Source organism: Aotus nancymaae, unplaced genomic scaffold (genome assembly GCF_030222135.1).
Source record: "Aotus nancymaae isolate 86718 unplaced genomic scaffold, 86718_ANA_hifiasm-v0.15.2.pri h1tg000044l, whole genome shotgun sequence".
NCBI lineage: Eukaryota > Metazoa > Chordata > Mammalia > Primates > Aotidae > Aotus > Aotus nancymaae.
In genome coordinates this window covers 125,040-141,120 of record NW_026988458.1, presented here as the reverse complement: position 1 = coordinate 141,120, position 16,081 = coordinate 125,040, and the positions used below count along the sequence as shown (strand labels likewise).

Below are 16,081 nucleotides of genomic sequence, written 5' to 3'. Positions count from 1 at the left end.
CTAGGATGTGACTGCCTTGTTCCCCAGACGGGCTTAGCAGCGTCAGCATCACCTGGAAGCCTGCTAGCAGTGCAGAGTCTCAGACCAACTAAATGAAAATCTGCAGTTTTAGCAAGGTGCCCAGGTGGTTCTCGTGCACAGAAAAGTTTGAGAAGCACCTTCCTGAACCGTACTTCACGTTGAACCTGTATTCTTTGATGATTCAGAGGCACTTTATAGTCTTACAGAAATTTAAAGTAATGGTTTTAAGTATGAAAGCACAATACTATCGAAATGTCAAAATGCCCTTTAAAAAGTTATATGAATAAAGGGAAAATATTGACTTCAATGAAGAGAAACAGTCATGCCTAAGAGTCATTAAATGATTTGTCTTTCATACGCCTGGGCTGTGCCTCCTAGAGCTGGTCTCAATAAAGTTAGTCTGTGGCTCAGGTCTGTTCATTCATTTAGTTGACATTATTTAATGAGCATCAGCCATGCCATAGGCACTAAGCTAGGTGTTGGGATGCAGCAGGGAATGAGTTTACTATTTCCTGACCTCAGATACACTGGGGCATATAAGTAAGTAGATAGTGAAAATACAGTGCAGCTGGGGACCTAAAGGTGCCCATAGAGAAAGGCAGTTCAACCAGAAATGAGGCTTTGGTTACAACTTGCACCTCAGTCCTGAAAGTCATCAGACATTAGCCAGGCAAAAATGAGGGCTGGAGTATTTTAGTGTTTGCAAAAATTAGAGCTCATTCGGTGTGGCTTGGATGTTGAGTTCACAGAGAATGTCAAGGAGTAGGCCAGGCGAGTTAAGTTGTGGGTCACCAAGGGCCCAGAATGATGTTGACAAGTTTGCGCCTTATCCTGAGGAGAGTGGGCGGGATTTTAGAAGGAAACAACCTGGTCAGACTTACGATTGGGGCCCAGATTTGACTTTATTAATGAGGAAGGTGAGGATTAAATAGGTTGGAGTTATGCCCAGGAATTAGAAGGAACCAGCCCTGGTGTGCTTCTTGGGAGGGTCAAGGGGGTGGGTGTGCCATTCACTCACAGGAGGGGCACTCGGAAGCGGTGAGGTCAGGGGCTGAGATAGCCCGGGAGAGATGGGTGTGGTGCTTGTAACATTTCCAAGTAGAATTATTTAGCAGGCAAATGGATACAGAGGTCTGGCGTTTGAGGGAAAGCTCTGAGCTGCAGATACTCATTTGAACTCCAGCAGGTATAGGCTCTTGGATAAACTTGTCCTAATAATAGCAGCATCCTCGGAAAGTCTCCTAGTAAGAAAGTAGGGGAGATAAACCAGCAGTTACCCTGGCCTTACGCTGTGCTGGAGGCACACACTGGGAGAGAGCCCGGCTTGCAAGATGTGAAATAATTCAGTGCAAACAAATCAGGCTGAACAGTGACATATGTAACTCGTGGGCTTGATGTTGCTATGTTTTAGGTAACAGTTGACAAATGGGAACCTTTGTTGAACAACTTGGGGCATGTCTGCAGAAAACTTAAGTAAGTGAAGTAGAGCATTTTCAGAAATATACTTTGTGATTCGAAGTTTACTTAATTTTGAATGCTTTGTCATATTTTTATTTCATGAGATCCACCAGCTTTCTTGTACTTGGCTGCTCTGATATAAGCATCAAAATCGGTTTTTACTATTTATCTCTGTTGGTGTAATTTTATTTTAGAAACACATTAAGAATTTTACTTTTTTCTAGATGAAAATTTAGCATTCAAAATTAATTTGGAAGAATTAAGACAGTAAGATGTAATCGAAATCCTATCTATATTGTTTTCTGCTAGAGGTTTTGTGGTGTGAGAAACAGGCGACAGTTGAAAAATTGATTTTTCGGTTAAATGAGTCTGGGCAATTTTAGGTTACTCAAGATTTAACAAGTGTTTCTATTGCAGGATTTCTTTGAGTCTTTACCATGTATTATGAGCTATAACATTTTCCAAAGTTTAATTGGGCATAAAACATTTTTTTCACAAAAGGTTTTACAAGTCAGGTATTCCAGAGAACTTTGAGGAACACTTTTCTAAGTAAGTCTTTTGGACCTTAAAGCAATACTCCTTGGCTGCTTTCATGTCATGTCCCCCTGATACGGGACGTTGACTGTCACCTAAGAGGGTGGTGTGTGGTAAGGACACAGCCAGGAGGCAGGGATGAGGTTCTGGTTGCAGTGTCCCACTGAACATCAAAAGGAATACAGCGGACATCCCTGCAGGAGCACCCTCGGCCGGCAGAGGGAGCAGGCCTGGAGGATGCATTTAGAGGGCGTATTGAGTAGGTAGGTGTGGAGGATAGTCACCAGTCCAGACTGCTGTTCTCATTGAGACAGTGTTTCTTAGGTGTTGGTATGGATGAACACTCATCTTAGACTTAGGGATTTAGTGCTTTTACTGTACCCAATAATTGTGTTCTCCCCCACAGAAAGTACGCCGAGGCCTTGGACTACCACCGCCAGGCGCTGGTGTTGATTCCTCAGAATGCATCCACCTACTCTGCTATCGGATATATCCACAGTCTGATGGGCAACTTTGAAAATGCCGTGGACTACTTCCACACAGTATGTCCTTTCTTTGTACATAATTTTAAAACTGGTTAACATTGACCACTTTCTTTTTTTGAAAATATTTTCTCTTGGTAATATTTACTTACTATTTTAATATTCTTTAGGCAACCTTATGTTTTATTTTTTTCTTTGCAGAGAAAAGCATGTGGGTGTTGTACAATATTCATCAGATTAGAAACAAGCATGAGTCCTGCCCTCAGTGTTTGCAGTGAGGTGTGCAGGTGCCCAGTGGCGCTTGTCCGTGATCTGAGTGCTGTGTGTGGACTGGGAACACAGGGTTATATGTCCACAGTAGGCCCTTTGGGAACTCCCAGATTTTCCGTTCATGACTCTAATTAATTCCCTTAGATCACTTTAGTAGATGAACAAAACAGCCTCTGCAGTCGTCACAAGGAAAGAACCTTTCCTTAATCTGTGTACCATATTCCATCAAATTTAAGATACCACGAGTAAGCAGGATGACCACAAAGAAAAAAGTGCTGCCAGTTAAACTTTTACATAATTTTTTCCTGTCACTTAATTTTCTTGTACTTAGAGAAAGTACTCTTGAACATATTTAGGCAGATTTGTATTATTCTGGTATATACATAAAAATGTATATATAAGTGAAATAAATGGTTACAATATTCAACCCAGAGGGCCAGTCTCTGTGTTTTCCCAAAATAGTGCCCTGGTGTTAGCACACACACCCAGTTCCTGACTCTGGGTTTCCTCCCAGCCACAGACACCTGCTTTGCAAATCTCTCCCTCATCCCTCTCAGTCTGCTAAAGTGTCAACAGAAGAAGGTTTTTAGAAAACCGCAATTCCTGTATCTGTTTAAGTGTTCCTCACATGGTTTGTGATCTAGTCTGTGCTGCCAACATAACCACCAGGTCCGCACTGTTCAGGAAGGTTACCCACATCACCGCGGTGGCTGGTTGATGGCAATGGTAGGATACCACAGGTAAAAGGGAAGGAACGTTTGAATTTGAGAAAGCGTGGGTCTTAGAATCAGTGAACTAATGGTATTTGGAGAAAGAGATAAAATATGAGAAAAATTATCAAAGATAAACTCATGATAGGTTCGTAACTGATTTTCAAGAGTTATTTAGAGATTTCGAGGATAGATGAAGTCATGAAGGTACCATGATGGTAACCAGAGTACTGACCTCATCAGACACTTGGACTAAGCACATTTTCTAGTCCTGTATGATCTTTTAAATATGTATATTTGGGTATTGTATAATTTACCTTTCTTCTGTCATCTGATTAATATAGAAGGCTCAGAGACCTCTGTATGGAGTTTTTTTGTTTTGTTTTGTTTTTTTTAGACAGAGTTTTTGCTCCTGTTGCCTAGGCTGGAGTGCAATGGTGCGATCTCGGCTCACTGCAACCTTTGCCCCCCAGGTTCACGCGATTCTCCTGCCTCAGCCTCCTGAGTAGCTGGGATTACAGGCACCTGCCACCACGCCCAGCTAATTTTTTTGTATTTTTAGTAGAGATGGGGTTTCACCATCTTGGCCAGGCTGGTCTTGAACTCCTGACCTCGTAATCCACCCAACTTGGCCTTCCAAAGTGCTGGAATTACAGGCCTGAGCCACCATGCCCGACCTTTTTTTTTTTTTTTAAGACAGAATTCATTCTTGTTACCCAGGCCAAAGTGCAGTGGTACAATCTCAGCTCACCGCAACCTCCACCTCCTGAGTTCAAGTGATTCTCCTGTCTCAGCCTCTCAAGTAGCCGAGATTACAGGCACCTGCCACCACGCCCAGCTAATTTTTGTATTTTTTAGTAGAGACAGGGTTTCACCATGTTGTCCAGGCTGTTCTCAAATTCCTGACCTCAGGTGATCCACCCACTTCGGCCTCCCAAAGTGCTGGGATTACAGGCATGAGCCACCGCGCCCAGCCAAGATAGAATTTTCTTTAAATTATTTTTTGGGGTAGATTTCCAGCATAAGAAAATAGAATAGTGTGATGAACCTCCATGACCCATGCCCAGCTTCAACAATCATCAGCTCATGGCCAGTCGTGGAGCTCTGTCCCCGCTAGTAGCCCCCTTCCCCGATCCTGGATGCCCTGGAATCTTTTGAAATGAATCAATGTGATAGTATTTCTAAACAAAAGAGAAGGAAATACATTTTCTTTTAATAACCATGCTGAATCTTTTATGACAGGCCCTTGGTCTTAGGCGAGATGATACGTTTTCTGTTACAATGCTTGGTCATTGCATCGAAATGTACATTGGTGATTCTGAAGCTTATATCGGTAAGGTGATCATTATTCTTATTGGTATTGTACTCCATTTTTTAGGTTGTCATATATCTCTGTTTTTGTTTCTCATTCTCATCTGAGGCTCAAAGTTTATCTTTCTAACCATTCGTCCTGCATTAAAAATAAGAAACTCCATTTATTTTATTAGAACAATGCTGTGGGGAGTTAGTGACTCACCAAGGATGCATTCAGTTTAAAGTTGAATACTTGCTGTATGCAAGTATGTGTAAAGCACTTGGTTATAGAAGGACCCATCTGTTTCTGTAATGGAAAAAGAAGCTCCCAAGGAGCCCCAGGCTGTCAGAAATTACCTTGAGTCCTCTCATGTGGGCGTCAAGAGTGGCAAGAAGACAGACTGGGGAAATAATCCAGTCAACTGAGAAGAAAAACAAAAAATTAGTACAGTCCCATTGTAAAGTTGAATAAACTGAGGCACAGCACAGTTTAAAAATACATGTTCACAGCGTTAGGCTCCCCAGCTCGCTCTTTTAACCATCCTGTAAATCTGCCCGCTCTGTGGCCAGTCACTGATACACTTGTCTGGTGCCTCATGGCACGCTGAGCAAACAGTTTTCCTGCCCACTTAGAACCCGGATTTCATTTCCTCCTCTACAGCTGTAAAATTTAACAATTTTTCTCTGAATATGTTGGGTTCTATCCCTATATATCGCAATTTTTATTAATATTACTGAATATTACATGGGTCTGTGATGCCTTTAATCCTTAGAAATATTAAACAATCTATAAACAAAGGAATACATGAGGTTAAACAGTATTCAGATTTCTATGTGCTTTTAAAACATTGAGTCAGCGTATTGAGAAATACACCTAAGAAACTGCAGTGAATCTACTCTGGACAAAATAATTTTTTTTTTTTGAGATGGAGTTTCATTCTTGTTGCCCAGGCTGGAGTACAATGGTGCAGTCTCGGCTCACTGCAATCTCTGTCTCCTGGGTTCAAGCGATTCTCCTGCTTCAGTCTCCTGAGTAGTTGGGATTACAGGCGCCTGCCACCACACCCAGTTAATTTTTTGGATTTTTAGTAGACACGGGATTTCATCGTGTTGGCCAGGCTGGTCTTGAACTCCTGATCTCAGATGATCCACCCGCCTTGTCCTCCCAAAGTGCTGAGATTACAGGTGTGAGCCCAGCCTATTCTGGACAAAATTTTAGAAAATCTCTTCAAAAGAAGCTATCTAGGCTGAGCGTGGTGACTCATGCCTGTAATCCCAGCACTTTGGGAGGCTAAGGCAGGCAGATTACCTGAAGTTTGGAGTTCAAGACAAACCTGGCCAACGTGGTGAAACCCCACCTCTACTAAAAATAAAAAAATAAAACTAACCAGGCATAGTGGTGCGAGCCTATAATCCCAGCTACTTGGGAGGCTGAGGCAGGAGAATCACCTGAACCCAGGAGGCCAAGGTTGCAGCAAGCCAAGATTGCACCACTGCACTCCAGCCTGGGTGACAGAGCAAGACTCCCATCTCAAATAAAAAAAGAATTGTGGTAGTTTTACATATATTAACAGTATTTTACATCCTTATAATCTTAAAAATAATGGAAAAGTATCAAAATTATAGGCCGTATACATTTCTGTGTGCTTGAAAATGACACAATGTGGGTTGTTTCTTTATGACAGTCACTAAAATATATAAACTTCTAGATAGACTAATCACTAAAAAAGAAAATTTAGCTGGGCGTGGTGGCTCACTCCTGTAATCCTAGCATTTTTGGAGGCCAAGGCGCATGGATCACGAGGTCAGGAGATCGAGACCATCCTGGCTAACACGGTGAAACCCCATCTCTACTAAAAGTCCAAAAAATTAGCTGGGCATGGTAGCGTGTGCCTGTAGTCCCAGCTACTCGGAGGCAGAGGCAGGAGAATAGCTTGAATCTGGGAGGCAAAGGTCGAAGTTAGCCAAGATTGCACCACTGCACTCCAGCCTGGGTGACAGAGCAAGACTCCGACTCAAAAAAAAAGAAAAAATTTATACCAAAAGTAGTAATAGTAGGAATAAAAGAGGGCTCAACATTGCCTTTGGGAGAGGAGGGATCCAGACTGTTATATGTTTAAAGTCTTCCTCTAGCCTGCCATGAAACATGGCTGGATTTTTCTCCTTGTCCCGTGTAACCTTCCTTACTTTATCATAATTTACTGCCTTGGTTGCTCTCTTTCTCATTCCTCCAAGGGAGCTTCAAGAAATTTAGGTAACACCAGAGTGTGGCCCCGGCCAGTTACACTCAGTTACCAAGGAGCAATTAGGAAATGGCCACTGAAAGACTGAAAATAAGAAAAGGACTCTGGTCCCTCAACCAAACCAGGCAGTGGCGGTCAGGCACTTCCACACAGAAACCTTTCACTGTCACCGGAGAGTGGCCCCAGCCAGACCTGCAGGTGCCCCTGTGCTTAGGTCCATCTACTCTGGACAAAATAATTTTTTTTGTCTGTCTACTCTGGACAAAAAAGGGTCCACTGAGGGTCCCAAGTTGGAAAGGGAAAGAGAGCGGGGAAAGGGTTCCCCTCTTTGGAGCAGAGGGATCCCACATGGAAATAGCTGTAGCTCATGCCCACAAATGAAGGCTCTACAGAGAAGAAAAAGGGGAAAAGAAAAGAAAAACAAATCCCCAAATTTGGGCTCACCTCCTGACTGGCTCGCCAAAATATGTTATTGTCGTGGAAGGTCTTGACTGCAAGTTGTCCAGGTTCTGGGCGTGGTGAACAAAGATTGAACAAAACACACAAAGCAATGGAAGACAAAAGCACAGATTTACTGAAGTGGAAGTACACCAGACAGTAGGGGCGGGCTTGAGCGAGTAGCCGATGAGCCCCAGGCGCAAATCTTCTGGGGTTTAAGTACCCTTAGGGGTTTCCTGTTGGGTTACAGCCTTTGCAAATTAAGGGTTGACCTGTAGCCAATCAGAGGCTGAAGTGAAGGCTCCCTGTCTCCAAGCCCTATTCTGCCTCAGTTAAGAAGCAAATAAAGGCCCTCAACATCATTACTTCTCAGGGAAAAGAAATTAAAACCATAGTGATACTGGTGCACACCTCTGGTGCCAGCTGCTTGGAGGGCTGAGGCAGGAGGATCACTGGATCCCAGGAGATCAAAGCTGCAGGGATCACGCCACTGTACTCCAGCCTGAGCAACAGAGTGAAAACTTGTGTCGGAAAAGTAGTAAAAAATAAAACCATAGTGAGATACCAGTACACACCCACCAGAATGGCTAAAAATTTAAAATACTGGCTGAGCGTGGTGGCTCATGCCGTAATCCCAGCACTTTGGGAGGCAAAGGTGGGTGGATCACGAGTTCAGGAGTTCAAGACCAGCCTGGCCAAGATGTTGAAACCCCATCTCTACTAAAAATACAAAAATTAGCTGGGCCCCGTGGCAGGCACCTGTAATCCCAGCTCCTCAGGAGGCTGAGGCAGGAGAATCACTTGAACCTGGAGAGCGGAGCTTGCAGTGAGCCAAGATCACACCACTGCACTCCAGCCTAGGCGACAGAGTGAGACTCTGTCTCAATAAAAAAAAATTAGAAATACTGACAGTATGTAGTGTTGGTGTGATGTGGAGCAACTGGAACTCTCATAGATTGACTACTGGTGGGCTATAAAACTTGTGGAAAACTGCTTAACATCACAGTAGAGTTAAGCCTGTTATATCAGTTATCTACCGCTGCCTAACAAACCACTCCAAAACCTCAACCAACAACAATGTATTACTTTTACAGTTCTGTGGGTTGAGTGACTCGTGCAGGTCTCATCTAGGTTTACTCATGCGGCTGTGGTCAGCAGATGCTTGACTGGGCAGATGGTCTAAAATGGTATCATGCTGCAGTAGAGGAGCTCAGCTTGGGTGCTGAGTCTGTCTCTGTGGGCTTTCATCTTAGGCTTCTTTGTAGCATGATGTCAAGACCGCTTGAAAATTCAAAGTTGCATAACATCACTTCCATCACGTTCTGTTCCATCAGTGCGAGTCTCCTAAGCTGAGAGTTGATGTGGGTGGGGGGTGGTGTGATTCATTGGGGTGGGTATTAGGGTGATGACTGACCATACTGATCTTATGATGTAGCAGTTCTCCCAGGTATAAGCCCAACGGAAGCAAGTGCTTCTGTTCACTAAAGGTCACAAACAAGAGTATTCATGGCTTTATTCATTATAGCACCTAACTGGAAATGACTCAAGTGTCCAGCAGTAGGAGAGAGGAGAAGTAAACTGTGGTATGTTCATACAGCAGAATACTCTGTTCCTTGAAAGACTACTGAATCATTTGAATTTCACAGGTTTTTGACAAAAAATATAGAAAATGTACTAATTGCTTCCATTTATAGGAAGATTAGTGTATCAGTTCATTCTCGCATTGCTATAAAGAAATACCTGAGCCTGGGTAATTTGTAAGAAAAGAAGTGTAATAGGCTCACAGTTCTGCAGTCTGTACAGGAAGCATGATGCTGGCATCTGCTTGGCTTCTGGGGAGGCCTCAGGAAACCTGAAATCATGGCGGAAAGCAAAGTAGGGAGCCAGCACTTCACATATCCGGAGCAGGAGGAATTAGAAAGGGAGGAGGTGCTACGTACTTTAAACAACCAGAACACACTATGACAAGAACAGCAGCGAGAGGATGGTGCTGACCATTCAGGAGAAACTGCCTCCATGATCCTCCCACCTCCAACATTGGGGATTACAGTTCAACCTGAGATTTCATGGGGACACAGATCCAAACCATGTCAGTCAGTAATGAACAAAATTAATTGGTAGTGATAGAAGAGTCCGAGTAGCTGGGAGTATTGACCAGGAGTGGGCACAGATTGGTCTTGAGGAGATGTAGTGTCCTATGCCCCTCTGGCCGTATTTGTGTGGGGTGCATGTACATAAGGGTTCATTCAGCCCTGTGCTTAAGAGGATTCACACTTGCTGCTTGGTTTTAGCTCCATTTTGAAAAACAAAGAGATGGTGGGTTGAAGCCTTAGCTCTGCCCCATCACAGCCCGGTGGTGAGGAAGGCAAATCTGAGCCTTAGTTTCAAAGGTGGGAAGTTCATAGGAAGCTAAGTAAGGGCTGGAGAGTTGATAATGAGTCAGACAGACGTTTCCCTGACCTCGCAGAGATTTATCATTCATGCCGTTTTTATTTTTAGAAAGTTTGCATGTCATTATCTGCCAAAATACCTATTCCTGAAAGCTATTGGTTTGAACTGTGTAAAACTATCACTTTGTTTATGTCAAATGATTGAACTTAATACATCTGTTCGGATCTGTTCAAATCTGTATTAACCTTAAGGTTTTAATATATGGGAAATGGATTTTATTTCATTGTGGCTTCTGTATGCATAAGATTGGAGACTATACCCAGTGGGCACAGCACAACACAGTTCTTACCTGTAACAGCTGAGAAAAAAGTTGCCCACGGGCCTCATCCGTATTTAGGAGGCCTTGGAAACAGGGCAGCTGTCGAGACTACATGTGCTTCTAAAAGTCTTCTGACACCTCTTTTGAGAATGGTGGAAAACAAATGAAAAAGAAGAAAAAGATTGGAATGTTGTTTTCATTCTGCTCTCAACATGTGTGCTATTAATAGTATAATCTGACTTAAATGATAGAGATGGTACATAATGATGGAAATGATAGATAAATGATGGCATTTCGTATTTTATTCTAATTAGTATAATATGACTTAAATGATAGAAATGGTGTTATATAACAATGAAAATTATAGATAAATGATGAAATTTCTTCTTTTATTCTAATTATAGTATTTCTTTTTAGGAGCAGATATTAAAGACAAATTAAAATGTTATGACTTTGATGTGCATACAATGAAGACACTAAAAAACATTATTTCACCTCCCTGGGATTTCAGGGAATTTGAAGTAGAAAAACAGACTGCAGAAGAAACGGGGCTTACGCCATTGGAAACCTCAAGGAAAACTCCTGATTCCAGACCTTCCTTGGAAGAAACCTTTGAAATTGAAATGAATGAAAGTGACATGATGTTAGAGACATCCATGTCGGACCATAGCACGTGACTCCAGTCAGTGTTCCTGGTCCCGCTGTCCCAGTGTAGGTTAGTATTCCCTCACATCCTTTCCATGGCTTAAGAATTTCCCACTTCCTAACGTGACTCCAAACTGCCTCTCTACATTTAGGAACAGAGGCCCGCCTTAAGAGACTGGATCGCACACCTTTGCAACAGATGTGTTCTGATTCTCTGAACCTACAAATAGTTAAACATAGTGGAATAAAGAAGGTAAACCATCTATTATGTCTTTTTTTTTTTTCATTTTCAATAAACTTTTATTTTGGACTAATTTTAGATTTACAGAAAAATTGCCAAAATAGTACAGAGGCCTTCTGTGTGCCCCTCACCTAGCTCCCCCCATTTTTTTTTTTTTTTTTTTTTTTTGAGACAGAGTCTTACCCTGTTACCCAGGCTAGAGTGCAGTGGTACGATCTCGGCTCACTGCAATCTCCGCCTCCTGGATTCAAACAATTCTCCTGCCTCAGCCTCCCGAGTAGCAGGGATTACAGGCACCCACCACTATGCCCAGCTAATTTTTGTGGTTTTAGTAGAGACGGGGTTTCACTATGTTGGCCAGGCTGTTCTTGAACTCCTGACCTCGTGATCCACCTACCTCAGCCTCCCAAATTGCTGGGATTACAAGCGTGAGCCACCAAGCCTAGGGAACATTTGTCATGACTAAGCAACCAACATTGTAGTTACCATTAACTAAAATCCAGACTGTATTTGGATTTCACCAGTTTTTCCCTAATGTCTGCTTTCTGTCCCAGAGTCCCATCCAGGCATGTACTGCATTTAGTCATCCTGTCTCCTTTGCGTTCTGTAGCCTGTGACAATTTCTTGGACTTCCTTGTTTTTCATGACCTTGACAGTTTTGAGGAGTACTGCCCAGGTAGTCTGTAGAATGTCTCTCAATTTGGGTTCGTTTGATGTGTTTCTCAAGCGCCTTTCTCATCACATCCTACTGTGTGGTTGTGACCACCACAAGACCTCTCCCAGGCAGTGCTGACCTTGGTCACCTGGTCACAGTGGTGTCTGCCAGGTTTCTCCACTGTTAATTTCCTGTTGTTCCCTGTCCATACTCTATGGGTTGAGGAGGTTTAAGCTCCAACCCCTGGAGAGGGCAGTATCTGTGCATGTTCCTGTTCTTGAAGATTTGTTTCTTCTCTCCTGTTTATTCAGTCATTTACCAGTATGGACTCGTGTACTTACAGGCATACCTCGGGGACACTGCAGGTTTGGTTCCAAACTGGTGGAATAAAGCAAATATCACATTAAAACAAGTTTCAGAAATTCTTTGGTTTCCCAGTGCATATTAAGCCTGTAGCCTATTAAGTATGTAATAGCATACATCCAAAAAACAATGTACATACCTTAATTTAAAAATACTTTCCCAGCCTGACCAACATGGTGAAATCCCGTCTCTACTAAAAATGCACCTGTAATCCCAGCTACTCAGGAGGCTGAAGCAGGAGATTCGCTTGAACCCGGGAGGTGGAGGTTGCTGTGAGCCAAGATTGGGCCACTGCACTCCAGCCTGGGTGATGGAGAAATCACACCACTACACTCCAGTCTGAGCAACAGAGACTTTTGTCTCAAAAAAGATAAAACAACTTTATTGTTAAAAAAAATGCTAATGGGCAGGAAAGTGGCTCACGCCTATAATCCCAGCACTTTGGGAGGCCAAGGCAGGTGGATCACAAGGTCAAGAGCTCGAGACCATCCTGGTCAACAAGGTGAAACCCCATCTCTACTAAAAATACAAAAATTAGCTGGGCATGGTGGCGCATGCCTGTAATCCCAGCTACCCGGGAGGCTGAGGCAGGAGAATTGCCTGAACCCAGGAGGCGGAGGTTGCGGTGAGCCGAGATCACGCCATTGCACTCCAGCCTGGGTAACAAGAGCGAAACTCCGTCTCAAAAAAAAAAAAAAAAGCTAATGATCATCTAACCCTTTAGGAAGTTGTAATCTTGTAGCTGATGGAGGGTCTTGCCTCCATGTGGATGGCTGATGATGGTTGCTGAAGGCTGGGGTGACTGTGGCAATTTCTTAAAATAAGAGTGAAGTTGGCTGCATTGATCGACTTCCTTTCTTGAAAGATTTCTCTGTGCTGTTTGACACCAGATTACAGTAGACTGTCTTTCAAAATTGGAGTTAATCCTCCAACTCTGATGCTGCTTTGTCAACTTTTCAACAGTGTTCACAGTATCTTCACCAGGAGTAGATTCCATTTTGAGTAACTATTTTCTGTGCTCATCCATAGAGAAGAACTCTTTATCTATTAATGTTTTATCATGAGATTGTAGCAATTCAGTCACATCTTCAGGCTCCATAGCCCAGGCTAGTCTCGAACTCCTGGGCTCAGGCAGCCCTCCCACTTCAGCCTTCCAAGTAGCTGGGATTACAGGCACACACCACCACACGCAGCTCCACTTCTAATTTTAATTATCTTGCTGTTATCACCACATGCTGCAATTTCTTCCTTCACTGAGGTCTTGAAATTCTTTAAAGTCATTCATGAGGGTTGGAATCAACTTCTTCCAAACTCCCATTTTGACCTCCTCTCATGAATCACAAATGTTCTTAATGGCATTTAGAATGGTGAATCCTTTCCAGAAGGTTTTCTGTGTTTTTTGTGCAGATCCATTAGAGGAATCTCTCTGTGGCAGCTATGGCCTTACAAAATGTATTTCCTAAAAAATAAGACTTGAAATTCAAAATGACTCCTTGATCCATGAGCTGCAGGACAGATTGTATTAGCAGCATGTAAACAGCATTTATCTTGTGCATCTCCCTCAGGGCTTATGGCTGTCCAGGTCCACTGTCAGGATTGTCAATGAGCAGTAATATTTTGGGTTTTTTTTTTTTTGAGATGGAGTCTCACTCTGTCACCCAGGCTGGAGTGCAGTGGCACAATCTCGGCTCACCACAACCTCCGCCTCCCAGGTTCAAGCAATTTTCCTGCCTCTGCCTCCTGAATTGAATAGCTGGGATTACAGATGTGTACCACCACGTCTAACTAATTTCTGTATTTTTAGTAGAGACAGGGTTCTTGAACTCCTGATCTTGTGATCCGCCCGCCTAGGCCTCCTAAACTGCTGGGATTATAGGCATGAGCCACCGCGCCTGGCAATGAGCGGTGGTATTTTGAAAAGAATTTTTTTTCTGAACAGTAAGTCTTAAGGGTAGGCTTACAATAGTAAACTCTACTGTAAACAGCTGTGCTGTCATCCATATTCTTTCTGTTCATAGAGGACAGGCAGAGTAGACTTAGCTCTCAGATTTTCTTCACAATGTGAATGAGCACTGGCTTTAGTTTAAAGCCGCTAACTGCATTAGTCCCCAGCAAGTTAGCCTATTCTTTGAAACAAGGCATTGACTTCAGCTGTGAAAGTCCTAGATGGCATCGTATTCCAATGTAAGGCTATTTTGTCTGCATCGAACGCCTGCTGTTTAATGAAGCCACCTTCATTATCATCTTTGTTAGACCGTCTGGATGGCTTCTCAGTCGGCACTTGCTGTTTCATCTTGCACTTCTTAGGCTATGGAGATGACTTCAGGAATACAGACTTTGCAAAAATAACTTAGAAAATTCACTATACAAATGAACTGCAGCCCTCAACAAGTAACAGAACCAGTGCCTGAGGAGAGGGATAATCTAATTTCCAGAGCTACTATGTCATATTCAAACAGTCCTCAATACAAAATTACAAAGCACACAAATAAAATGGAAAATATGGCTGACTTTTGTGAAAAAAGGAGTATGACAGAAACTGTCACTGAGGAAGCCCAGGTATTAGTTCAGGAATACAGACTTTGCAAAATAACTTAGAAAATTCACTGATCTTTTTATTGTCTCTCTGGTCAGTCTGTAACCTGACAGACTTCCTTAAATGTCTGGATCTTTTCTTCGAGTTGGGGTCTAACTCTGTTACTTAGGCTAGAGTGCAGTGGCACAGTCAGCTCACTACAGGCTCCAACTCCTGGGCTCAAGGGAGTCTCTTGCCTCAGCCTCCCGAGTTGTTAAGACTACAGGAATGCACCACCATGCCTGGCTAATTTATTTATTTTTATTTCTGTAGAGACGGGGTCTCACTATGTTACCCAGGCTAGTCTCGAACTCCAGGGCTCCAGCGATCCTCTCGCCTCAGCCTCCCGAAATGCTGGGATTACAGGCCCGAGTACCCACGCTGGGTTCAGTATCTGGATCTTTTTTTAAAAAAAAAACGTGTCTCTAAATTTTCTGATGGTACTGGGGAAATTGCTGCAGCCTGACAGGGTGGAAACAAAGGCATGCATCTATGCTGGTCTCCCAGGGCACCACCACACTGACCACATGCACAGGGTCCTCGCTGAGAACAGGCTGTAGCAGGTAGGTAGACTCTCCACCCACACCACCTTCTTACCAAAGAGCTGCAGCCTCTGCATCATCAAGCCTGCCCTTGGTTGCAATAAGCATCTGATTAGGTGACAGTTGATTCTGCCAATTTTTTTGTCCTGCTTAATGGTTTTGGTGGAAGAACCAATCAATCCCTGAAGCTTCCTGCCCTGCTATTTTCTGTGACCTCACTTCTGTTTTTTTAAACTATAGCTATTAGTCATATATTAAAAAAAAAAAAAACTATAGCTGGCCGGGTGCGGTGGCTCACACCTGTAATCCCAGCACTTTGGGAGGCCGAGGCGGGCAGATCACGAGGTCACGAGTCTGAGGCCAGCCTGAACAACATGGTGAAACCCCATCTCTACTAAAAAAAAAACACAAAAATTAGCCAGGCATGGTGGCAGGTGCCTGTAATCCCAGCTACTCGGGAGGCTGAGGCAGGACAATTGCTTGAACTCGGGAGGCTGAGGCAGGAGAATCACTTGAACCTGGGAGGCGGAGGTTACTGTGAGCCAAGATTGTGCCACTGCACGCCAGCCTGGGCGACAAGAGCAAGACTCCATCTCAAAAAATATATGTACATGATAGTCATACAAAATTTATAGTACTTATCAAAATTCATTTAAACTTTTGAAAGTCATAGTATTTAAGATAATAAACTCAGCTGACTATTAATACATTTTGTGACGCTTTAAAAAGCCCAAAGAATTGAACAGTTGTTGGAGCTAAGTTATAATTGTGTTCTATAAAATAAATGTGATCCACTCTTCTTTATAACTTCTACCTCCTGGTGTGTATAAGGTAAAGAATTTGAATTTTACCTATTTTCTCACATACTAATTTGGTGACGTATCCTTTGAACTGTTGGTAA

General features: G+C 43.1%; 1 protein-coding gene across 1 annotated transcript in view; it reads left to right on the top strand.

Moving 5' to 3' along the window:
• Positions 1-11,067, top strand: part of CDC16 (cell division cycle 16) — a 44,302-nt gene extending 33,235 nt beyond the window's left edge. The window contains exons 15-18 of the mRNA XM_064361816.1: positions 1,433-1,494; positions 2,420-2,555; positions 4,718-4,808; positions 10,577-11,067. Coding sequence (XP_064217886.1) covers positions 1,433-1,494; positions 2,420-2,555; positions 4,718-4,808; positions 10,577-10,836 — 549 coding nt within the window. The 3' untranslated portion in view covers positions 10,837-11,067. The remainder of the gene's footprint in view (positions 1-1,432; positions 1,495-2,419; positions 2,556-4,717; positions 4,809-10,576) is intronic.
• Positions 11,068-16,081: the final 5,014 nt, after the last annotated feature.